The 26,681-nt window shown below is 40.9% G+C and overlaps 1 protein-coding gene across 3 annotated transcripts in view; it reads left to right on the top strand.

Annotated features, from left to right (window-relative positions):
* The window catches only part of MCTP2 (multiple C2 and transmembrane domain containing 2), a 363,628-nt gene that overhangs the window by 211,001 nt on the left and 125,946 nt on the right, over positions 1–26,681 (top strand). For all 3 annotated transcript variants that reach the window (XM_077469064.1, XM_077469061.1, XM_077469062.1), the window contains exons 9-12: positions 12,828–12,992; positions 17,161–17,291; positions 18,603–18,789; positions 20,417–20,510. In XM_077469064.1, coding sequence (XP_077325190.1) covers positions 12,828–12,992; positions 17,161–17,291; positions 18,603–18,789; positions 20,417–20,510 — 577 coding nt within the window. The remainder of the gene's footprint in view (positions 1–12,827; positions 12,993–17,160; positions 17,292–18,602; positions 18,790–20,416; positions 20,511–26,681) is intronic.

The raw sequence follows: 26,681 nt of genomic DNA, 5'->3' as shown, positions 1-26,681 counted from the left end.
TGCCAGCAGCTTCTTTGGAGCGCATTAGGAGCGGTGAACTCACCGCTCCTAAAGCGCCCCTGCCCATTGAAAACAATGGGGCAGCGCTGCTACACTGCCGGCAAAGCGGTGTTTTGCTGGCAGATTTAACCCCTTTTTGGCCACTAGCGGGGTTTAAAACCCACTAACGGCCGAATAGAGCCACTAAAAGGACAGTAAAGCAGAGCTATAAATAGCACCGCTTTACCACTGATGCCCGGGGCTCCTCAGTGTGAAAGGGGTCTTAAGTAGCGCGGTGCTAAATGGCAAGAAAGTGGCCTGGTCATGAAGGCGTAAAACCTTCCGTAGCTGAAGTGGTTAACCTTCTTTTTTTTTTTTTTCTTTTTTTTTTTTCCTGCAGATTTGCAGGCATAATAACTGCATGTCCTCATCTGCATATGTTACCTTTTGGCCATAGTTTTTGATTTCACACAATATCATGCATTACTATGAACTAACCAGCAGAGGGTAGCAAAGCCTAACCTGAACTAGCATGCGTTACACAGCGTCTTCCTGCCGAGCGGGGTTTACAGTGTTTGAATGTATGGCAATTTAACTCGGTAAGGAATTTCCCATAATGCTTTAGAAAACCTGACAAACAGTTGTATGCTTTAGTTTATTGATTCTGCTACTGTGCTAAAACAGCAGTACATCAATAACCATCTTTAGTTAGAAAACCCTGGGCTGTAGAGGAGTGCGAGCAGTTAGGAAAACAGCGCCGAGGCAAGAGCGGAAAAAATGTGAGCGTGGGGAATACTGGTTTCACGGGAGAGATGAGAGGCTGAGGAAATACAGCAAGAGAAATTATATGCTGTACAGGCCTCTCATGCATCAATGGCAGCAGCAGGAGGAGGGAGAAAAAAAAGAAGCCGTCTCTTATGGGAATGGACTTCAAAGACATAAAACTGTGTTATAAAAAGAGGCCTAATGGCTTTCAGGTCTTGCCGGTATTGCACCTTTCTGTCATTCCAATTTGCTTAAACATTGCAACAAGAATATTTACCTGTAACATTAAATACGCGTTCCGAAACTGTGTTGCGCAAAGTCTACTGCGTTACACTGCAGTTCCTTTAAAGACGTTATTTAATAACAAAGCAAAGCGCAATTATGCCCAATAAACCCAATAAACCTGCAGCACACTGACCGTGCTGAAAGCTGGCATTTGGAGCCGGTCTGTTTATTAGGGGTCAGATGAAAATTGTGCTATAAAAAGTGTACTAAATATTTTAATGTCCATAGGAACAAATTTCCACTCCACTTCTGTTAAGAGAGAAAAAAACAATCCCCTCTGGGCAATCCACTGTATGTACATTGCAAATGCTATACATATACTTTATCTGTTCTGGAGGAAAAAAAAAAAACGGCTTGTTTTACTATCCCCTTGCAAGACTGATTCTGGGAGGGTCTGGTTCATTATACTGTACTGACCTGGTGCACTTTCAGTGTTCTAGTGAGGAAAGTTGCAGTGTCGGCATCCCTTTAGAAGTAATTATTCCTTAGGGCCATTTTTTTCTGTTTTAACCTAAATGCCTCACCACTGCACACACCACAACTATGTGCATTTTATATATATATATATATATATAGAAGGAAGGAATGGGATTTTTAAGGTGCAAATTAGTTTGAGAAATATTAACAACTACCGTATTTATCGGAATATAACCCGCACTTTTTCCCCCTTTAAAATCAGGGTAAAATCATGGGTGCGCGTTATACGCCGATCCTCCGCCGATTTGTGAGCTTTTTGGCCGCTCTCCGCGGCTTTCGGAAAGCTACTGAGAATGGCCAAGAGCCGCCGAAAATAGCCGAGAGCTGCCGAGATACACAGGACATCTACTCTGTATCTCGTCGGCGCAATTTTTAAACTGCAAGTCTGCAACGACATGAAGAGGGCTACAATGCAAGGCTGCAAATGACTGACAAGGCTGCAATGCAAGGCTGCAAATGACACTGATAAGGCTGCATTGATGGGCATTTAAATGTAAGGTTTTTTTTTCCTTAAACTTCCCTCCTAAAAGTTTTTTTTCTTAAAATTCCCTCCTTAACTCGGGGTGCGTGTTATACATCGATAAATACGGTATATTGTATAAGAAATTTGTATTTTATTTTAGAAAGAATATAAAATGGCTAAAAGCACAACAATAGGCAAGTTACAGATCAGTACGTTTTTGTGGATACAGCATTCCCAGCACGTTTCACCCATATTTTGGGCTTCTTCATGGAATGCTGTCCAACTAGAGCTACAAGCCTTCTTGGTCTCTTGAAATATTGGTCAAATCACTAAAGCAGCCTTTCTCAACCTTTTCAACACAGGGGGACCCTTGAAATAGTTCTCCAGTCTCTGGGAACCCCTACTATAAATTAGAACTCTACAACTCATGATACATTAGTGTGATGGTCAGTGAGAGGAATGGTCCTTACACTTGTGGTCATTGGGAAGAATAGCTAAAAAGATCAATGGTGTCAGTGGGAACTTATCTGAGAGGCAGAAATTGCCCAATGCTGAAGGAACCCCTAGCGACCTCTGGAGAAACCCTAGTTGAGAATCACTGCACTAAAGGGTCACAGGTGTCTAAATGCATCCAGAGAACCATGTGCTAAAGGTGACCATAGGCAGCATTCAAGGACCAAAAATAAGTTCTGCAGTGGACTCAAAGCCAAGGGACAAATGGTGTCTAAAACCATCAGTAGATGTTGATAGAACTGGCATTTAGCGACAGCATGTGTATGTCCCTGGGTTCCAGCAGCCTGGTCAGTGCAAGTACTAAGTTGATTCATCTATGATCATTGCGGGGTGGTTGCAGTGCGGCCCCATTCACTTGATTGGGTGAAGTTTGGAAGGCCCGGATTGCAACACAGTGGTGTAGTGGTTAGCACTCTCACCTAGCAGTAAAAAGTGTCACTGGTTTTAATCCCAACCACAACACTACCTGCCTGGAGTTTGCATGTTCTCCCTGTGTCTGTGTGGGTTTCCTCCAGGTACTCTGGTTTCCTCCTACACACCAAAGCCATGCTGATTGGTTAATTGGCTTCTGTCCACAAAATTGGCCCTAGTATTTGAATGGAGAGTGGACTCCTTGAGGGTAGGGACCAATGTGAGTGCACAATGTATGTGTGGATCGCTGCGTAAATTGATGGCGCTATATGGGAACCTTACATGAATAATGATATAATAGATAAGAATCTTAATGAGACACAATGTACAGGAATAGGGACAATTGTAGACACTCAGGTTGAACTGGATGGACTGGTGTCTTTATTCAACCTTACTATGTAACTATGCAACAGGGGGTATCATTTTTGTGAAACTTATCCTCATCCTCTCTCAGCCCCTTAGCTTGTTACATAATTGTATATATGTATTTTTTTTTTTTTTTTTTTTTCAGGGACCTAGTACCTTTTATTCTAGTGTAACTAGGCCTAGGCAAGAAAAAAGTCTGCTTGGGATGGCAAATAAATTATATGGCTCCCTATTTTTTTTTTTTATATATTTTTGGTTATGATCCTTTCTCGTTTTGCAAAAGTCTATTTTCTTTTTTTTCCCCAACTAAGAAGGTCAGGGGGGTTAGATTACTTCCTAAAAAGAACATGCTTTGATGCAAAGGGTTAGACCACTGGGGAGGCCATAAACCAATACATTTGCCTGACTATTCAGAACCAAATTAATTACAGGCTGCTGTGTGGGAATCACAACTCATAAATCAGAGCTGTGCGTTCATTTCTCTATGTGCAGAGCCCACTAAGCCCTAAAACATAACTTTTATTCATATACCGATAACATAGGTTGGCAAAAATGTAAAAATCATAAACATGCAGGGGGTAAAAAATTCTGGTAGGAGTATTTAAATAGGGTTTTCCATGAAGAGAAGCATTCCCTTACGCATGTTGAAAAACTGGGCAAACTAATGAGTGCGTCCCACACCAGATTATTTTTCAATTTTACCCTGCATCCCCTGATCAAAAATTGAGCACCCCAAATCTCAACATGTTTCACCCATAAAAGGGCTTTGTCAGGAATAACTTTTTAAATAAGATATGCTCAAAAGCAAAACGTATGTAAACGTTTTAGGGTTCAATGGGGAGGCCATCTAAAAGATAGGCATGTAGGTTTCAAGCCATGGGGCACAGATATTACTAAATATATAGTGTTGTTTTGGAACACTGAGTTTGTAAAGAAGACAATCTGAGAAACCAGGACTTTTAACTTCCATTTTTTGTTTTTATAGTCATTTTTGGTTATCATTCCTACTTTTTGACAAAACCTTTTTTTTCGTAACCAAGAAAAAGGTAGAGGGGTCATTTCTATAATGATGGGTCAGAAAGCTATTGTTAGGTAGTCCACCTGAAAGGTGAAAGGCATATGGGGCATCAATTCATTATGATCTGGTTTTACAAACTTTGGACATAGTATCTTTTTATAATGCTATGAGTGTCTTCTAGACCATAACCTAAGAAACCTGGGCCTTAATCTCTATTTTTCATTTTTATATACATTTTCGGTTTTGATCATTCCTCCTCTTTGTAAAAGGCTCCTTTTTGTATTCTTTTTATTTTTTCTCCAACCAAGACGAAGGTGAGGGGTCTTTCCTAGAACGAGTGGTCACAATATGATTAATGAGCCTAGATTGTTGGGGAGCCCATGTGAAAGATAGAAAGCATTTAAGATCAATCCATAAGGTCTCCATTTTTCAAAATTTGGACATAGTGTAGTTTTGGTAACGCCGTGAGCTTGTAAAGAAGATAACATGAGAATCCAGGATGCTGACCTCCTATTTTTAAATTTTATGAATATTTTTGGTTATGGTCATTCCTCCTTTTTGACATTTTTTTTTCCCAGCCAAGGAGAAGGTGGGGGGTAATTCCTGTAACGAGGGGTCAGGGCAATCATTATTAAAGTATAACTAAAGGCAAAACTTTTTCGTTCATTTTGTAAAGAGTGGAGATGGATTAGAACACCTGTCAGTTTTTATTGCGTTCTGTGCCCCCATTAGGGAGATTAACCCTCTCTATTTGTCCTGTTTACCATTAGCATTGACCGTAAAAAAAAATCCCACATTTTGGGATGCTCCCCCAGAAAAGTAATAAAGGGGAAAACTTCCAATGAGGACACTAGTTCTGGTGACCTAGTGGGCTTCAAGGGATTCCCTTATTTTTCCCTTATTCCCTTCCTGTTCTATCCAAGGGACAGTAAGTTTAACTTCCTCTATGGAGCACGGATGGAAAAAAATAAAAATAAACAGGGGTTATATAACCCTCCTTTACTCTTTTCAAAAAAAAAAAAAAGTTTTGCCAATAGTTCTACTTAGAGGTTAGTTTTACGTAGTCTGAAAGGTAGGAGACATATAGGTATCAATCCAGGGGCATACGTACAGGAGTCACCATTGCAATCCGGCTCATTCCGTGCACCCATCTATATGCCTGGATAGCATGTACAGGAACTTATCCCTCCATGTAGCCTCTTAATGCCTGCTTTCCTCCTCTCCCTCCCACAGGCATTCAGCTTCTAATGGGAAATGGAGGGCATTGGTTCCTCCACATGCCGCTCCCGCTGCCTCCCTATTGCTGCCCTGGGCTCCTGTATGCTTCCGTGGACCCCCGCTGCTGGGTTTCCCCCAAAGCCCCCCAATTGGGGACCTAAAAAAAATGTAAACAATAATTAAAATACAGCTGGGAAAAAATAACATGGTTAAAAAAAAAAACAGCAAAAATTAAAAACTACCGACAACAGTGGCGGAACTACCATGGTAGCAAAGTTTACACTTGTGACGGGGCTCTGGCATTCCGCCACCCTGGGGGGACCCCAAGATGGCAGGAAGGTGGACCATAATAATGAGCCCTGGGATCAGTGGGAAGGACCCTGGTCAGAGGCCAGGGGGAGCCCTTCATGGTTCCTTGCTCCGGGGTCCTGAAGGTTCTAGTTATGCCTCTGCATCGATCCATGAGGTCCTGATTTTACGAAAAAAGGGTCGTTTTGTAATTCTTTGAACATAACCAGGAGAAACCAGGACTTTAACCTCCATCTTTCAATTATATAATCATTTCTGGTTCTGATCATTCTTCCTTTTTGTAAAAGTCTTTTTTTCCCCCCCAACCAAACTAAAAAAAATCTAATTGGCAAGTCTTATGATTTAGTTGTAACTTACATTTAAAACCATTGTAAAAGAATAGAAAGAGGAAAGAACATGTAAAAAGTGCATTAACTCCTAGCGATCAATCAGAAACGAGTTTGCTGTAATGACATCAGTAAAAACTTTTGGTTGGCTGTTGCATACTACCACACGCTGTCTGCCCAGAAAAATATGTTTAACTGTATCTGACATTATAATACAAGCTCTATGGCCTGCAAGCAGTGAAGGGGTTATACCAGAACTGTTGTAGGATCATGTCTGCAATATAGGTCAGATATTGGTGTCTTTTGAGACAAATGAACGTAAGCAGCAGATGAGGAAGAAGGGGGAGCTGTGCGGAATAACATGGAAAGCATCACTTCAAACATGTCTGCGGTAAATGCTGAAATGTTCAAAGTACGACAGAGAAAGATAAAGCCTTTGATGGGAAGTGGATGTTTCCCAGGGACATTACAAGCAGTAATCCAGATGTTCTGCTGTAATGCAATGAGTGTCCATGGATAGATGCCGAGCTCAGCCAAGTACAGCCTGCTGTAGACCCGAGCCCTCCACTCCCATGCTGTTCCGCCATATGGAAGTAATCTCCAGTCCCCTTTTAATAGCCAGCATTGGATTCCATTTTCACAAGGCTCGCACAGCTAAGTGGAGCTGTTTTATGGACAACTTAGATAGAAGCGCTTCCAAGATAAACAGTCGGCCTGAAATTAGGACATACCAAGCCGCAGAATTATTTTAGGACATATTTCATAGTCAAGCTGCCATTTCACTGCAGCAGCTGCCAGACTGTAGGATGCGTCTTTGATCCGTGCAGGACAACGCTCCCAATCACATTAGACAATTTACACAAAATGGGGAGCGCGCACAAAAAATGGCATGCTTCTGACTTTCAGATATTTTCTTGGAACTGATCCTTAAATCTTTCCCTCCCTGTTTTTTTTTTTTTTCTTTTTTTCTTCCGATCATTTGTGGCAAGTAAGGGTGACTTGATTTAAAAAAGAAAAAAAACTAAAACGTTGGTTGTATTGATAGCGCACTTTGACATTTGACTTACTCATTTTACATTTTAATGTATGTGGGAAAATAACTGTGCTTTCTTTGAACCATTTGACAACACTATTTTGGGAATGTAACGTCAAGCAAACTGCTACAGTAAATATTTAAATTGCAGGTTTACCTGAAAACGAATATTGCCGAATGAATGGGATTCAAAACACTAATGCCCTGTACACACGGTCGGACTTTGTGATAGATAATGTGCGATCGCATCTTGTTGTCAGAAAATCCGATCGTGTGTGGGCTCCATCTGACTTTTTCTGTCGGAATATCTGACACACAAAGTATGAGAGCTGGATCTAAAATTTTCCAACAACAAAATCCGATTGTTTTAAATTCCCATCGTGTGTAGACAGACAAAGTGCCACGCATGATCAGAATAAATTGTGAGACAAAAGCTATTGGCTGCTGCCCTCTTTATAGTCCCGCTGTGCTTCACTGCATTCTGAACGATCTGATTTTTCTGACAACTTTGCACGACCGTGTGTATGCAAGACAAGTTTGGGCCAAAATCCGTCGGAAAAAATCTGACGGATTTTGTCGTCGGAATGTCCGACCGTGTGCATAGGGTATTACAATAACATACAAAGCCATTTACATCACCAATCTTATCTCCAAATATCACCCACTCCTCTCAAGACCTCCTGCTCTCTAGCTTCCTTGTCTCCTCCTCCCATGCTCGTATCCAGGACTTCTCCAGAGCCTCTCCCATCCTCTGGAACTCACTACCCCAATCTGATTGGTTATCTTATACTCTGTCCACATTTAGGCGATCCCTGAAAACTCCTATCTCCAGGGAGGCCTATCCTGCCTTCAGCTAACAACCGAATATTCTACTTCCCTCATCAGTTCATCCCTCGCAGTTACTACCTTTTGTTTCACCAGCCCTCACCCCCCCCCCCCCCCCAATTAGACCACAAGCTCTCAGGGCCCCCCTAACCCACTTGTATTGAATTGTTTTGTTGCTCTATTGTCGTCTCCCTTTATATTTTAAAGCACTTTGCAAACTGTCACCTGCTTCTTTGGTCTGGTGACAGTCTGGTACATGTCTCCCATCTTTAGAACTTATGGAGAAAGGGAACTATGGAGAGCACATCTTAGTAAAAGTGGGTGTGGATAAATTACTCTAAATGTTGGGTGTGGCTTGATAGTCTCAGCCTACTTGCGTGTACACCATGCGTGTATGCCATGGTCCTTTTACTCACAAAATACTCCTTGAATACAGTGGCATAAATGAGTGTTACAGACACATATAAACCTCAGCACAAGGGATCTTCTTCTTCTTTTTTTTTTTTTGTTCGTTACACATGCCTTTCTCTGCACAGGATATAGATATACATACTAACACCTTTTATTACCATACCCTATAGAAAACTTAATTGAAGAGTAACTTCAGTTTTTTTAAATTAAAAATTAGCAGCTACAAGTGCTGTAGCTTGGTATTTAAAATATTAGGTAGTTCCCAGTGCCTGGAGTCCAGTGCTGTTTTCCCACAGCTTGGTTCCTCTTATTGCTGTGGGTCCCTGAAACCTTGGATATGGGATCCAAGTTGGGACTTCCTGAGGAATTGCAGCTGGCTCCCCACTGTGTATGCGCAGCGCTGTGTGACTGGTCCTGCAGCCTCATGGGACAGATCAGGAGTAGGAGTATGTAATACACCCCCACCTGATTGTCAGTGGGAGGCAAGAGTGTCCCAGCATCAGCAATCTGTGGGAATGGGGAAACATAAAGGCCTTGGTGATCAGTAGAAGGAAAACATGATTGTGGTTAGTGGGTGAAAGAATTACTCATCATCGCTGTCAGCGGGTGGAAGAAATCCTCCATCAGGAGGAGGCAGAATCTCCCTTCTGAAGGCACTAATGGTCATTGGAAGGAATTTTCCCCCCTACCCCAGGCATCGATGGTCAGTGGATCAACCTCACCCCCCATTCCTACGCATTGGCAGTTAATGAGGGTCCATTCACACCAGGTTGAGTTGTGATCACGTATGTGAATTTGGCACACATTTGGTGCCATTATTGTGAAAGGTACCAAACACCCCTTCCCTATGCAATTTGGTGTTTGTCCCATTGTTGATTTTCTAAACCTGGAGAGTGCAAAATCTGGTACAGCTGTGCATGGCAGCCAATCTGCTTCTAACTTCAGCTTGTTCAATTAAGCTTTGACCAAAAACCTGGAAGCTCATTGGCTTCCGTGTTATGTTATGATTATGTTATGTTATGATTCAGAGATTTTAATGGATTCACCTCCATCCAACCCAAACACTATAAGTAGGAAGCCACTTATTTCACTTTTATACCTTTATTTTATTTATGGCAATGTGTTTCTATTTCATATATAGTTAATTTTTTATAATAATGAAAAAAACGTTAATGCAACATAAAAACAAAATGGATTCAAGTTCATTTGGAGCATTTATTATGTCGTTACGTTATTTCGGATGTTTCAAACATTAACAAAAGGCGCAAACTATCGCATTATGTTATCCAAATGAACTAGTTTTTATAATTTATTTTGGATTCATTTTTATCATATTTGTATATTTACTAATCCAAATATTTATCATATTTGGATTCATTGCATCCGAATCTCCAAATAACGAAAATTTTGTGTGAATCTCAATTCATAATGAAAGGCATGTCTAGGGTCATCTGTGCAGAGTGAAGTGAGGGGGGTTTACTTACTCTTTAAAGGGATTCTAAAGGATCGTTTTTTTTTGTTTTTTTTAATAACAAACATGTCATACTTACCTCCACTGTGCAGTTAGTTTTGCACAGAGTGGGCCCGAACATCAATTTCTGGGGTCCCTCGGTGGCTCTTGCGGCTCCTCCCCCCATTACATAACCCCCTTGGAGAAGCGCTCTCCAGAGGGGGTTACCTTGCAGGCTCCCTCCCGAGTCCCGCATTCGGTGTCCATAGAGGCCGAATGCAGGACTTGACTCCACCCCAGCACCCGTGTCATTGGATTTGATTGGCAGCAGCAGGAGCCAACAGCCGCACTGCTATCAATCTATCCAATCAAGAGCCGGGAACCCATGGAGAGAGGGATGGTGGGAACGTGCCAACGGAAATTCGGAGCTTGAGTAAGTTAACCGTGGGGGGGGGGGGGGGGGGGGAAGGGTTAAAGAGGAAGTAAACCCTGATGAGTTTACTTCCTCTTTCATTCCCTGCAAAGGCAAAGCATAATGGACTACTATGCATCGCATAGTAGCCCATTATGTGTCACTTACCTGACACAGGAGCCAGCGAAGTCGCCGCTGTCCCCTGTAGTGTGCCGCATCCATCTTGTTGGTGGGGTCTCGCAGCTCCGCCGCTGTCATTCGGCGAAGCCGCGATGATGTCACTCCCGCACATGCGCACGGGAGCCGACACGCGCAGCAGCTCCGTCGCTGAGAATGCCGTGCTCAGTCCGCCTGCGCGCCGCTGTCTACGGCGCATGCGCCGTAGACAGCGGTGCCCATTTTCGGGCAAATATCTCCTAAACCATATAGGTTTAGGAGATATTGCTTGAACCTACAGGTAAGCCTTAATCTAGGCTTACCTGTAGGTCAAAGTGGTTTGTAAGGGTTTACAACCACTTTAAAGGGGTCAGTGACTGCATAGGATGCATTAAGGTGAAAAAACATGAGCCTTTACAACCCCTTTAAATTTTAAATGATACAAGATGAAAAGCAACACAAAAACAAACAAAAAAAAACACTAGATATTCAAGTTAAAAAATGAGTAACTTGTCATTTGTTTTGTTTTTTAACTTGAATATCTAGTGTTATTTTTTTTTTTTTGTTTTGTGTCCACTGCTTTTGATCTTGCATCATTTACAATTTAATGTGGATATGTTTTCACAATAAATACCAAGTTTAAAATACCATGATTCTAAAGACTAACTGTGGATTTTAATTTATCTTGAAATTATTTTTAACTACACAGATGTTTTTTTTTCTTTTTGCACTTTGTATGTATACTATGGCCTAGCTATGGGATTTTACTATGTATCACGTTTTCTCTATATACTAGCCCTGAAGAAGGGGGAGGCAATTCCCCAAAATGTGTTGGCTCAACTTGTTTACTTTTAGCTCCAATAAATAACTATAAAATTAAATCAAGTGAGACCTTTCTCTTTTTGGACATTGGGCGCTCCTCTCCAATCACCCAGTTTGTTTTGCATAGAAGAGTAATGTGAACATGTACAGAGGAGGTATTTTTTGAGCGCTGGTCAATAGGGGGTGAAGCAAAGCAGGCAGGAAACTATCCATAAAAGTGGAAAGAATATAATAAAGTATGTGCACAGATAGCAGAGAGTGCTGGGTATCAGAACATTGCCTGGATTCGGGGGAACTTGAGATTGTGTCCAAATCCACAAGATCTCCTCTTCACCTCCATATGTTTGGAATGAGCAGTGCACATTAGTTGTGGTCATCATGTGCACCCTACATTGCTAATATTCTATAGTCCACCTTGGGAGTGAGAAAGAAAGGGTAGTTATGATCCTATATATTTAAAATAGGCTCCCTCTAACAGGAAATAAGATCACAAGAAGAAGAAAAAAAAAGATTTTGGAGATTTGGGCAGGCTATTGATTATGTGAGTTTCTTTCCTTCAACCACTGAGACTGTTGATGGGGGAATCCCTCCCGCAGAGCTATTCCATTCTCCAGGCAGGGGTGCAGGAGGAAGCCATCCCTGCTGGGAGGACACAATAATTGCTAGTGTCTATAGCCACTAGCAATATTCACATGCTAGAAATCCAACCTGCTGGTTGTATCCAAGTTGATCTTCTTGGGTACAATCAGCTTGCCCATGGATGGATTGAATCTTGCACTGTTCATCAGGGACCAGCTTGAGATTTGCACCATGTATGGCCAGATTTAGAGGCTTTTTTGAGTTTGGAGTGGATTGCAGTGAATAAACACTACTGTCATCAGGGGATCAGTTCCATCGACGTTCCCAACCTCCAACTCACCAGCTTTGCCTTAGCGCAAACCACATCACGGCTTTCTTGCTGCTGTAAGCGCCTTACCTGTATAAAGTCTCCCAAGTGCTCTACTCCAGTTCATTGGCTCGGCCTGTGTGCTTGTATGGGATTGGTTGCAGTTCTTCTGATTTAAAGCAGAACTAAACTATTATCAGTATGAACTATTCCTTATCCTTATGCTGCTAAATAGGGGGGTATATTATATTTCCTTTTTTACCTTTTTATTTTTTTATTGTTCAGTTGGTTTCTGGCCTAGACCAGAATTATGTAATATTTCCCAGTTGTCTTCATGGCAGGGGAGGGACTTGTATGCCTGAGTGAGGGGCAGGTGAATTCCAGGAAGTAAATGCTACATGAATCACCTGCCCTTACTCAAGATGGCCTCACCTAGAAATGCTAGGGGGTGTTTATCAAAGTGATTTCTCAACAAAATTAAGCATGGAGATATGAATGGATGGGTGAGTTTGCTTTGAATAACTTTAGTGACTGAAATATCGTTTTTAGCTTATGGTGCTCAGATACAGTGTGTCTCTTTTCTCTGTGTGTTTAGGCAGGTTCATACCCATCAAAGTTTCCCAGCAGATGTTTGCATTTCTAAGGAATACATCTGTGTACTTGATGTACATCCAGTTAATAGTAATTACTGTTTTTCATCAGGCAACCTCTATGCAGTCCCTGCAGTTGTCAGAGTCCCTGAAAAAGAACCAGCTCTGGAATGGAACGGTCAGCATTACATTGTTGGAAGGGATTAATCTCCCGGATGGAAGTACCTGTGATTCTTTTGTAAGGTTCAGGCTTGGAGATCAGAAGTACAGAAGCAAGGTATATTTAATAGCTCATATTCCATAATGAACTATGCATAATAGGTTGTTCCTTCATAATATGTACAATGCACATTGCTCTGTTAAAATACTGTAGGTGTTAATACTCATTAACACATTGCTAATTGCTAGATGCACCTTGGCTGTTTCTTGAAATATCCAAGTCTACTATAACCACCTGTGTGAATTAACATATGTAATGAAAATGGAAGTGTAAAGAGACAATCTTCTAAACCAAATGCCCACTACAAAGCCTGGTAACTTACTGATGAAACATGAAGAAGGGGGAGAGGTCCATCTAAGGATTAAATCAACTTGCCCCAGCATACAAGGAATCTGGATTGTACCATTTACAGACATTAAATTACAAGATGTAGTTACACTGAATTACCACTAGTTGTCGACATCAAAACATGAATACATACATAATGCAATAGTGATGGATACATGAAATGTAGGTGGTCTAAAGCAGTGTTTCTCAAGGCACCCCAACAGATTATGTTTTCAGGTTTTACATTATTTTTCACAGGTGATTTGATCAGTTTCACTGCCACAGTAATTACCACAGCTGTTGCATCTGAGGGAAATCCTGAAAACATGACCTGTTGGGGCGCCTTGAGGACTGGAGTTGAGAAACACTGGTCTAAAGCACAACATTGATAGTAGTTTTATCCAGCTGGCGTTTCCAGGCATCAGTAGGTACCTGCTTTTTGTCTGTGAAAGTTCTCATTGATCCAGATCATAGCTAGTAGAAGTTCTATTCCACTGGGCCTGCTCTGTAATGTTGAAGATGTTTCGTAGCTTGGTAAGCTATAAAACCTCTTCAACATTAGAGAACAAGTCCAGTTGAATGTGGCTTACTACTACTAGATATATCTGCTGTTATATTGTGCAGTTAAATAAGACATTTAGAATAGTAAGTTAGGTTCTCTTTAACTTGCTATGCCATACATATCAGAAATCAAACTGAGATTTGGAGCCTTGGCACTATAAGCAACTCGGATGCCATTTCATTGGACAATGCTTTCATTTGACAGATACTGAAACTGTAAATATTAGGTCAAAAAAGACTGTAGACCTCCCCAATGCAGTGCTGATCATTCAGAGTACAATGGGCTGGAAGGTGATTATAAGGTGACGTTAGCTGAAGAGCTTACAGTTCCTAAAAAGTGGTGTCGGTCTGTGCTGACATTCCTATCCATTGTCTGCTCACATCTTTCCCTGCCTGTGTCAGGCCAGATCATCTTGTGCTCGAAACAATAGGAAAAAGATCTCAATGTATCTCTTAATCCAGAACAGCGCCAAAAGATGCTCCACATTAAAATCTTCCATCTGTACTACATTTCAAAACTCTAACTTTAAACTCTTGATCAGGTGGTATCAAACGCCGATGGTCATTTACAAATTCTTCCTGAAGACCTCAGACAGCTGGGATGCAGCAACTGTGCTAAGGGCTCAATTCTACATATTTTCATTCCCAAATTTCAGACCCTTTTGGAGTAAGGTCAGCACAATCTCCCATAAATTCACAGAATTTGTGAATTTGTTATTCTGGATAACCCAGTTTTTTTCTTACTCCGCTATTCAATTATACATACCAAGACGTCGAGGAAATCCATCCTTCACCACCACCTGTAATTGCAGCCAAATTTTGTATGTCGCTCAAGTGGAGAGATTCCAACCCACGGAACTCATATGGTCATACAGGGTGGAAGACATATGGAGGATCTCATTCTGCCTTCTCCAAATAAACGCGGCACGCACTGCACAACATGACTCTATTGGATCCATGTTTACGAATGAAGGCAAAGCCCTGCTATATGGACATCCCTGACAATGCACCATGGTCCTCGTGTGATATATACCTTGGTCCCTCTGCCCACTTTTCTTCTATCTGTTCCGCTTCAATATATTCTCTTAGTTCCTGCTACCCAACTGCTATCCTGTCTACCTCTCAACCAACCCCAAACCAACCCGCCTTGGCCTCACCCCCTCCCCCTTTTTTTACATTACCACACTTCAGCCTGATCCTGTGCCCTACACTCTCTTCCCAACCCTGCACCTAAACATCCTAGAGCTTCATTCCTTTTCTTTTCACATACCTCCTCCTACTCCACCCATCCTATACTCTGTTATCACCCCCCCCCCCCCTTTCATTGAGATACATAGCAAAACTCTGTTTCTCTGTATGTCTGGTAGACACAGCAATGTGGACAATATGGTAACTGCTATGGGATGGAAGACCAGATGCCAGATTTTGTTTTTCTTGTCTTACTGCGCACAACTCTCCATATATAATATATACACAATAGTATCCCACCTTGACACAGATGTCAACAGTGCTGTCAGAAATTAGCAGCAGGGATGGCAAGATCTGCGTGGCTACATGTAGGAACCTGAGACCAGACTTTATGATTTAAGCATGTGTTATCAACCATGAAACAAAACCCTTTTTAAATACCAGCAACCAAAAGACACAACAAACATGAAAATACATGTAAACCATAGCCAACTGACATAAATACCAAACAGCCTAACTAGCAGCTAACTATATACAATATATACAAAATGAGGAACACAGAAAAGCAGGGCAATGCCAGAGATGCAAGGAAAAGGGGGGATAATAAGGACTGGAATCAAGGACAAGGAGGAGTAGGTACAAGGCAAAAGCAAAATCAGGGGCAGGATTAAGCAAGGTTCAGGGTCAAACGGCAAGCATGCCTCTGTCTGGCAGGAAAAACAAGCACCAAGGGACAGTAGAAGAGGAACTATAGTGCAAGTGCATACGGTGCCTTGAAAAAGTATTCATACCACTTGAAATTTTCCATATTTTGTCATGTTACAACCAAAAACGTAAATGTATTTTATTTGGGATTTTATGTGAAAGACCAATACAAAGTGGTACATAATTGTGAAGTGAAAGGAAAATTGATAAATGGTTTTCATTTTTTTTCAAGTGTGGCGTGCATTTGTATTCAGCCCCCCTGAGTCAATACTTTGTAGAACCGCCTTTCTCTGCAATTAGTCTTTTTTTTTTTTTGGGGGGGGGGGGGGGGTGGTATGTCTCTACCAGCTTTGCACATCTAGTGAGTGAAATTTTTGCCCATTCTTCTCTGCAAAATATCTCAAGCTCTGTCAGATTGGATGGAGAGCATCCCCAAACAGCAATTTTCAAGTCTTGCCAAAGATTCTCAATTGCGTTTAGGCCTGGACTTTGACTGGGCCGTTTTAACAAATGACTATGCTTTGATGTAAACCATTCCATTGTAGCTCTGGCTGTATGTTTAGGGTCGTTGTCCTGCTGGAAGGTGAACCTCCGCCCCAGTCTCAAGTCTTTTCCAGACTCTAACAGGTTTTCTTCTAAGATTGCCCTGTATTTCGCTCCATCCATCTTCCCATCAACTCTGACCAGCTTCCCTGTCCCTGCTGAAGAAAGGCATCCTCACAACATAATGCCACCGCCACCTTTCACGGTAACAATGGTGTGTTCAGGGTGATGTGCAGTGTTAGTTTTCCGCCCCGCATGGCGTTTTGCTTTTAGGCCAAAAAGTTAATTTATGGTCTCATCTGAGTAGGGCATGTTCTTCCACATGTTTGCTGTGTCCCCCACATGGCTTCTCGCAAACTGCAAACGGGACTTCTAATGGTTTTTATTCAACAATGGCTTTCTTCTGGCTACTCTTCCATAAATGCCAGATGTGTGGAGTGCACGATTAATAGTTGTCCTGTGGACAGATTCTCCCACCTGAGCTGTGGATCTCCTCCAGAATTACCATGGGCCTCTTGACTGATTAGGTAGAGACTGATTATTGGGATCTGTTGGCTGCTGGGAGACACCACAGTGCCACCAGCAGGTAAACCAGGTCCTGACAGGTGCTTTGTTTCACGCTGTGTCTCATGTTCAGTGTATTTTCTCTGAGTCTTATAAGAAAAGAATATACAAAAAAGTGGTGTCACCATCTGGTTTTGAACTTTTTCATGAGTATAATTACTAATATTGGTACAGGTGAACCTTTCACATACATAAAATTAAACTCTATGTCAAGCAGTTTGGCTGGAATCTTGCTTTAAAAGTATAATGCAGTCAGTAATATCTCATACAATAATGGATCTGTTGAGTCATTGTGATTAACCACCATTCATAAATGTTACCACTGAATGTTTTCTAGACACAGTGTAAGAATGGAAATCCTCAGTGGAGGGAACACTTTGATTTTCACTACTACTCTGACAGGATGGGGATATTGGAGATGGAAGTATGGGGACAAGATGGCCGCAAACACGAGGAGCTGCTGGGCTTGTAAGTGTGCTTTGTATTCATTCCATGTTTTGATTTTTCCATGTATATTACCTGTGCAATGTTGTTAATCAAGTGGAAAAATGACATTACATTATGCAAAAGGGAGTCAAAATTACATAGTGGGGTCATTCAAGCAAACCGCTGCTATATTGGTGCTGCTGTCCACATTGTCCGGTTGGTTCCTTGCTGACATTTAAATGATGATGCTTGATAGTTTGCTGTTGGTGGCATTTCAGAAACTGGAAAATGTTTCCTTGTGAACCTACACTCGGATCACAGTCCAAGCTTAACCCTAACCCTCCCTTTTACATAATTAATCTTTTTTTTGGGGGGGGGGGGGGGGGGGTGGGTTGCAGCAAGTACCTTTTCCAGCAGGTACTTGTCTTGACAACCTTATTCCTCAGCCGTCTCCCTGTATGTTGTGTCTCATGCATGTGCAGTAGATAACACTGCACCCCCCCCCCCCCCACACCGGGAGAACATAATAGCTCTGCAGGGGGGATTCGTTTTTTGGCCACACATCCAATGACCTGTTGATTAACGCAGGCAATAGATAATACAATTTTCTTTTCTGCAACCACAGGTTGCAGGAAAGAAAATCCCTTGATTCCCCCATCAACAGTCTGTGTTGATGGGGGAATCAAGGGATTTTCTTTCCTGCAACCTGTGGTTGCAGAAAAGAAAATTGTATTATCTATGTCCTGCGTTAAGCAACAGGTCATTGGATGTGTGGGCAAAAAACCTGCCCATTTGTATGGGTGTTGGGTGCCAATTACCATTACGTTTAGTAATTTTGTCATATTTAGCAATTTTACTAGCTCCTCATTTAAACCATATCCTTATTTTCATTTAGCCCATACTTTTCATTACTGGCGGTTTTGTCTAGATCAACATACATGTTACTGTGAAAAGTTTATATTCTTTGATTATTTTGCCCTTCTGTAATATAACTTGGGCTACCTTTTATGGCATCCTGAAACAAATTGGCTGAGATTTATGACTTGAATTAAAGTTTTGAACGATATTCAAAAGGGTTCATTCTATTTTCTGGAAAGTTTTCTCATCTCTGCGCCTAAAAGAACAAAATGGCACTTGGTAAAAGCCTGCTCTAGTTTTAGATGGTCCATAGATCATCCAGCTGTCTTTTTATGTCATGGCTTGCAAATTGTAAGAAGTTTATCATTGTATACTAAGCAAAGTAGACTGTAATTTACTGCCTTCCATTAGAAACATTATGGAATTTGATCTATTGTGATGCATTGTCATGTCTGAAGATCTGTATGGTAAATCTGACAATATCTTCTAATTTAGGTGTAAAGTGGATATCGCCGCGTTGCCCATTGAGCAAATCAATCGCCTGGAAGTGCCTCTGGAGCAGAACCAGGGCTCTATACACTTGATGATAGCTCTTATACCCTGCTTGGGAGTCTCCATTTCTGACCTTTGTGTTTGTCCGCTGGCGGACCCAGGGGAGAAGGAGCAGATAAGGGAAAGATATGTGAGTATTGCCAATTATGATTTTTTTTAGCCTTGAATATATTCCGGAGATCAGTGATTATTATTCATAAAGCCAGTCTGCATATGATCGTAGGATCTTTGTGTTCAGGGTTGCACAAGGATGACTGCAATTCTTTTTATTCAGTAATTTACAAAGTAATTGTTACAAAATAAGGTGAAGCTATATCTACCTTGAATATCCAATCTTGTGCAGGTGTAAATCAACTTCAGTGTATTAATATATATCAAATCCATATGTTGACAAAATGTTTTAAAGGACATCAACTTACAATACTGACATTTTTGCCATTCATTTAATACAAAAGATTTTTTTATTCGTTTGGAAATGGGCGTAAATTAACATCATCAGTTCTGACAAAGACATGCACCTATGTTGTAAATATTCAGTAAAAGGAATAGATAAGCCAGAGGTCTCTGCAATATAGCATACACAGGAGGAATGCATTAAATAGACCATCCAATCTCAACCAAGGTTCAATAGAACCCTGGGGCTCCTTCAGATGTTGCTAAGGTTTCCATGAGCTACAGTCCATGAAGTTCTGTGGCCAACGCTACATAGCAGAGCCAAGGGCATGACACCAATTGTCTTTTTATCTGTCTGATTGGGTAACCTTCTGACCACCACTTTAAGGGTGGCATTTTTACCAGTGACAACCAGTGTCAAGGCCCATACACACGATCAGACTTTTTGACAACAAACATGCAAATTAGCTGTTTTGGAGCAACATCCAACCGTGTGCACGCTCCATCGGACAAACTTTTTTGGTTTTCATCGGACTTTTGTTGGCTGTGCAAACGGACAAACTTTCTGGCAACAAAAGTCCGATGGAGCAAAGTCTGATCATGTGTACAGAAAACCAGAGGACTTTTGTACAAACAGGCATACTCAGAACCAATGCAAAAGATCAAACAATACAGAAGTTGACCAAAGGTGGCGGTAAAGAGCAGAAAAACCACGTGATTTGGTGAAAGTTGGCTGAAAAAGTCCTGCTGTGTGTGTGCAATACAAGTTAAGGGCCGACCCCCTTTGTACAAAAATCCAAGGGAAAGTTTGTACAAAGTCCTATCGTGTGTATGAGGCTTAAGAGGCATTTTTCCACTGAAGCCTGGTATATTAATTTTAAAAGAGATTCCCTGAGACCTGAATATTTTTTTTTCAAGGGTCCTCCTTTGTTAAAAAGGTTGAGAAAGGCTAATGGACAACTGGCAAGTTATCCAGTTGCTGAAGACAAATGAATGAAGAACCTAAAGTGGTTCTAAACCTAAACATTTATTTTTTATTTTTTTATCTTAATGTGTTCTCTGCATAAAGTTGAGAAACCTTTTACAATTTGCTGTGCCGCCCCCTCTCTGTCAATCCAGCACTGTGCCTGGCTGCATCCCTGTTCATATGGGAGCCTCTGAGAGCCTCCTGAAAATGTATTTAGCTTGGAACCACCAAAATGTCCAACAGATCCAGTGCCTTTTTCAGTTATATTTTTACCTTTTCAAGAACTCAGTGGAAAAGAGAAGACTATGACCATTTTCTGCATGGTTTAAAGTTTTTCAAAGTAAAGCAGTTTGTAAATTCTTTTTGTTTAATTGTTCTACGTTTTTTTATTCTTCAGTGCTTGAAAAACTCGCTCAAGAACTTGAGAGACATTGGTTTCCTGCAAGTCAAAGTACTTAAAGCAGAGGATCTTCTAGCTGCAGACTTTTCAGGTGTGTGTATAAATCGGTTGCTAAAAATAATTTTTGCCTAAAATTACCTGTTAGATTTCTCATTTGATGTTGATGTTAATTTACTGTTCTGAGCTCAGTTCTTTATGTTAATATTAATATTTTATACTTCTGTAATGCATTGGCAAAACTATAGGCCCGTTTTCAATTGTTTACCTACCTATTCTTAGCTGCTGTGTTGGAAAAAGTCTGTTTATAGAACTAAATGAGCCAGATAAACTAAGATTGGTGGTACACAGGACCAAAGGGAAATGACTCTCAAAACTTGCAATGCGCCCATCTCTGGGGTTTCAGGTGCTGGTTGATGGAGCTCATCAGTGCTACGCACATGGGACTGAGGAGTGAGGAAGAAATCACTCTCAGGACTGAATGAAGAAATCAGCTGCATACCAATGACATCCGCCTTCACAGAGCTTTATTATTCCAGATCTTAAAACACAGAATCCACCAGATCAAGCCTCAGCCTGACATATTTCACTCAAAAAGGGCTTAAAGAGAAAGAGTAATGCCGCGTACACACGACCGGAATTTTCGACGGACTTGGTCCGGTGGACTGGAATCCGTTGGACAATTCGATCGTGTGTGGGCTCCATCTGACTTTTTCTTCCCGAAAGTCCGGCGGATCTAGAAATAAAACTCGCTTCAAATCTTTCCGACGGACTCTAGTCCGGTCGAAAAATCCGGTTGACTGTGTGCTAGTCCGATGGACTAAAACCGTCGCTAGGGCAGCTATTGGTTACTGGCTATGAACTTCCTTATTCTGCGTCATCACATTCAAATCCGTTAGCCTTTTGGAGTGATCGTGTGTGGTCGTTCGTTTGAAAGTCCGGCGGGCGGCGGACGTAAGTAGCAAAGTCAGTCGGATTGTCTGCCGGACCAAGTCTGACAAAAAGTCCGGTCGTGTGTACATGGCATTAGTCTTTTCTTGATTCAAACATGTCGGAGTGAACAGTACCATCTGCCCCAAGCACAATGGGCCAGGTATAAGGGTTGATCTGAGTAGACTCCTCTTTGATCTAGTCCTGGAATCATAAAGCTATGTGAAGGCTAATGTCATTTGAGCGAGGCTGACTTGTTCATTCCTAATAAGATTGATGGTTGTTGAGGAATGCGAATTGTCCCACGCAACATTTTTTTTTTTTGTTGATTTGCATGTCAAACAGATTATTATGTTACAGCATATTCTTTATTTGGTGTATAGTTGAATGTGCACCTGTCTTGTGCCATCATTCTCTTACTGCACACCTTTATTGCCCCAAATATTGACAAACTCCATTACTGTACCCTTATTTATTTGGTGCAGACTGTGAGGCTTTTTGTGCGAAAAGTCGAACTTGGGATTTTTTGCTTTTGGCTTACTAGTCGCATCTTTCATTTCAAACCCTTCAAATTGAAATATTTGATGCATCCAAAAATCATCACTGCCATCTCATTGTATTCAGGCAGCCACAGTACCTGCAATGATTGCAAAAATCATCACTGCCATCTCATTGTATTCAGGCAGCCACAGTACCTGCAATGATTGCAATTGTTAGGATACAATCACTGTTCGGCCAATCATTTTTGATCCAGATCAGCTGATTTTTACATCAACGTGTGTTGTATTTGGTGCTTGCAGGGCCACCTTTGGTTTAAATTTCAGCTGATTTAGCAGGAATTGGTTGGAATTTGACCATCTATGGAGGCCTCAAAAGAGAAGTATGGCCAAACTTTTTTGGGCTATACTTCTATGGTGGATCACAGGAGTGCACTTGCTTTTCTTCTCTTGTGACCCAGAATCAGCCAATAGCAGGCTATTGTTAGAGCCACACCAGGCTCTTGAAGGATCCTGACACTATTGTCAGAATCTAGTTTGTAGGGAAGCGGAAAGAAATGTGGGTCTATGATACTTAAAAAATACCAATTGTGGCTAACTGGAGTATCATCCCAGCAATAACGGTTAAGAGATTCAAACAAAAAATGGGACTTTAAATATGCCAATAATTTGCCACTCACATCTATACCAAACGCATAATACTTAATGTATATATAAAAATATTTTCATGAATTTTGATTAATTACACATATATTGCATACACAGACATCATAAAAAATACATAGCGTATCAAATTGCAACACTATGTATTTTTAAGAGAAGGCCTGCGCATTTCACAGCTATCCACTTCTTCAGGGCCCATAAGGATTTACATGTTCAAGAAATTTAATCATACCCATAAAACCACTTCTATAAAGAAAAGAAAAAGAATAAACTTTAAGAGCCATTACAAATGCACAGGTCATCTATACATGTATCTTATCATATTTTATGCTCCTAAAAGAAATAGAACAAAGGGAATCTTACCCTTACCCTTATGGGTATGATTACATTTCTTGAACATGTAAATCCTAATGGGTCCTGAAAAAATTGGCATACCGGTGACACGCATAGATCTGTTTTTAAGGATACATGTTGTTGCAATTTGATGTACCTGTTTAATACGTTATGTATTTTTTATTATGATTGTGTCTAAAATATATGTTTGTGATTAATAAAATTAATAAAATTGATAAAAATATTTTTATACATACATCACGTATTATGTGTTTGGTATAGATATAAGTGGCAAATTAGTGGTATATTTATTGTCATGATCCACCCAGCTCCCTGATTGACATCTGGCTCCACCTCTCAGCCCACCCATGTCTGAGAGCCAGAGTCAGCTGTGTCCATCCCCTCCCCTGCCCTGCGCTCCAGCGAGCACTGGAGGAGCAGAGCGAAGAGCCGTGACTGCTAGTCACTTTATTCCATTCAGAGTGGACCGAGAACTGAGCCAACAGTGGTCATGTGATCGCTCAGTTTTTGGGCTTAGAGCCGACGGAGGACAACTGCATGTCACACCAATGCTGTAGCATGGAGATATGTATGTTTATTTTTTACAACACTTCTTTAACTCTTTACAAATTGCAGGTCTCTGCATGCTTTCTCCACCCTGGGGTACAAAAAACAGGCTCCTTGCACTCCTCCTCCTACTCCTTTATGATCCTAGATGTCACATGGTACTCAACAAGTTAAGGTGTATGGCCCTTTAAATCTGCAGTACCAACACTGCAGGTAAACTCATGCAACACAAGGTATCCTCATAGAGTAGTAAGTTAAAAGCAGCAGATGTTTATTCAAATCATTGCACTTATATCAAATGTCAGAACAGCTGTGTGTTTATGTCAAAACAGCTTGACATAAACATACAGGGCTCGTGACACCAGTGTCCCTTATGGTTTTTGCAGCGTCACCCGGTTCCGCCCAATACGTGTCATCGCATGACTTCCTCAGTGTTGGTACCACAGGTTTAAAGGGCCATACACCTTAACGCGTGGAATAGCCCATGACATCTAGGATCATAACCGAGTTGGAGGAAGAGTGCAGATGAGCCTTTTTTTTTGTACCCCAAGGTGGGGAAAGAGTGGTTTGACCTGGGACTGAAAGGTCAAACATGGAGGCGAGTGTAACTTTGAAGGGTGGTGTGGAAATCGCTGATATCAACTTTTAAGGATTACCAATATATAAACTGGATCACTGATTGTCTGGATAAAGGACATTTGAAGATTATGACATTTGAAGTTATTATTTTAATAATAATTTTAATATATATATATATATATATATATATATATATATATATATTTGAAAGAGACACAAAAGGATTTAATCTTTATTTGAGGCACTTTATGTAAGAAGATAAGATTTATATTTATCTCTATCACTGGAGGATTTATATAGATGCATAATTAAAAGGGGAGGAGCAGCAATGTTTATTTGTTTCGACGGTAGGGATTGTGGGAACACAATTTTGTTGTTTGCAGCCACCCATTATTTTTCTATTGGATATTTCACACATACTGGTACTAAAAGGTAGCGCGGGAAAGCACATACCCATTGAGGTCTGAGCATGGCCGGAAAACCAGTGCAATGTCAGAACAACTCTGTCCACATTTGATCTAGATAGAATATGATTTTCATGTGAAATGGCTTAATGGAAATACCGAATACTCTAATTGTTAGACTTGGGTAATGTCTGATTGCACTGCAGAGGTTAATTTTATTTGATGCCTCATTTTGCTACCTATGACAGTGCACAGATCCAGAATTAATTGGAATTTCTTTTATAGGAACAGTTCACGAAAAGCTATAAGCTTATCCTTATTTTATTTGTTGAATTTAAATTGAACGCTCATCCTTCCACCACTAAAACATGAGCTGGTTGGATCTGAACCAGTGCATAGAGATGTTGATGCCGGGGATAATCGCTTTGTCAATGTGAAATGACTTTTCTGCCTCATTGACTGGTTTTTATACATGTGCACATTTGCACAGATTGCGTTTGTTCACTGACCAAAAACAGTGTTCAGAAAAACAAATTGCAGGGTGAAATGGTCTTTTTTTTTTTTTTCCCCTGTATCGTGTGTTTCTTTTTTATTATTATTGCCATAATCTACTTTTGCATTTTGAGTATCTTTTTTGGTCATTAACTCTTTCCAAGCTCTTTTTTTTTTTCTACATGAAGTTTTGTTTCAGAAGTATGCAGTTTGTGGGTATGCCTGTGGGTACATCTCTGTGTAAAAATATAAATAAGACTTGTATGCTTTTTGAACAACAACAGGAGGTGTTGAGAAAAATCTATGGAGCAGTAGGTGAAAATTGACTGTTGAGAAATGGCAAACTTATATGCAGAGCGAGACACTGACCTACTTAAAGCTTAATAAATTGAGATGGATAGAGGTTGTAGAGAGAATGGAACGGGAACAGGGTGTTGAGAACATTTAAGGCCATATGGGTATTAGTAAGCCAAGGAAAACATTTATAGATGAAGAAGGAATATTTGAAGTTTCTGGGGAAACAGAGCCTGAAGAAGATGGGCTAGATCAGCCTTTCTCAACCTTTTCAACACAGAGGAGCCCTTGAAATAGTTCTCCGGTCTTGGGGAACCCCTGCTAAAAATTAGAAATCTACAACATATGATACATTAGTGTGATGGTCAGTGTGAAGAATGGTCTTTACAATTGTGGTCATTGGGAAGAATTTCCTCCTTACAGATAGCTAAAAAGATCAATGGTGTCAGTGGGAACTTATCTGAGAGGCAGAAATGGCCCAATGCTGAAGGAACCCATAGCAACCTCTGGAGGAAACTCTAGGGTTCCACGGAACCCTGGTTTAGAATCACTGGGCTAGATATAGAGCAGCCATTCTCATGCAGGGTTCCATGGAGCCCTAGGTTCCTCCAGAGGTTTCTAGGGGTCCCTTAAGCTGTGGCTCATTGACTTCCCATTTATGGTGCCTGCAAAGTTCCAGGGATAATGTTGCTTGGCACAGCCAGCAGGATGACACCAGTGATCTTTTCAGCTGTTTGTAAGGGATGGAATTCTGACCATCATTGTTAAAGGCCGCATTCTTCCTACTGACCACCAATGTAAGGGGCATTTTCCCCATGGACCCCAGTGGATTGCTTTTGGTAAGGGTTACCAGAGACCTGAAAATTATTTTAAGGGTTCCTCTGGCGTTCAAAGGTTGAGAGAGGCTGATGCAGAAAAAAATGTGCAGACAATCCAGCTGGAGGCCAAGGACCTTCATAAGCCGGAGTTCCGTAGAATAAGTATACATTTTGAAATGGGACCTCTGAATCAGACCCTCTTTGATTTTGCCCATACCCTCATCCTAGTCTGATTTCCTTATTTTCAAAATAAACAGATATAGCAGCCTGTTGGGTTGACTTGTACATTAGGCCCTTAACCAATGACTATGTCAGCGAGCGGTTTCTCACATGTCATTGTTTGCCTAGTACTGCCTGTCTTCTAAATACTAAACAAAATGCCTGCAAATGCTCTGCCTGTACGTTGCATATTGTGTGTGTGTGTGTGTGTGTATATAATATATATATATATATATATATATATATATATATATATATATATATATATATATATATATATACACAGTATCTCACAAACGTAAATACACCCCTCACATTTTTGTACTTTTTACAACATTTTGTAAATATTTTATTCTGTCTTTCATGTGACAACACTGAAGAAATGACACTTTGCTACAATGTAAAGTAGTGAGTGTACAGCTTGTATAACTGTCAATTTGCTGTCCCCTCAAAATAACTCAACACACAG

The sequence above is a fragment of the Lithobates pipiens genome, unplaced genomic scaffold, assembly GCF_037356315.1.
Source record: "Lithobates pipiens isolate NorthernLeopardFrog02 unplaced genomic scaffold, aLitPip1_a1.2 Scaffold_8, whole genome shotgun sequence".
Classification (NCBI taxonomy): Eukaryota; Metazoa; Chordata; class Amphibia; order Anura; family Ranidae; genus Lithobates; species Lithobates pipiens.
The sequence above is the reverse complement of the archived record's forward strand: the minus strand, read 5'-3'. Positions and strand labels throughout refer to the sequence as shown.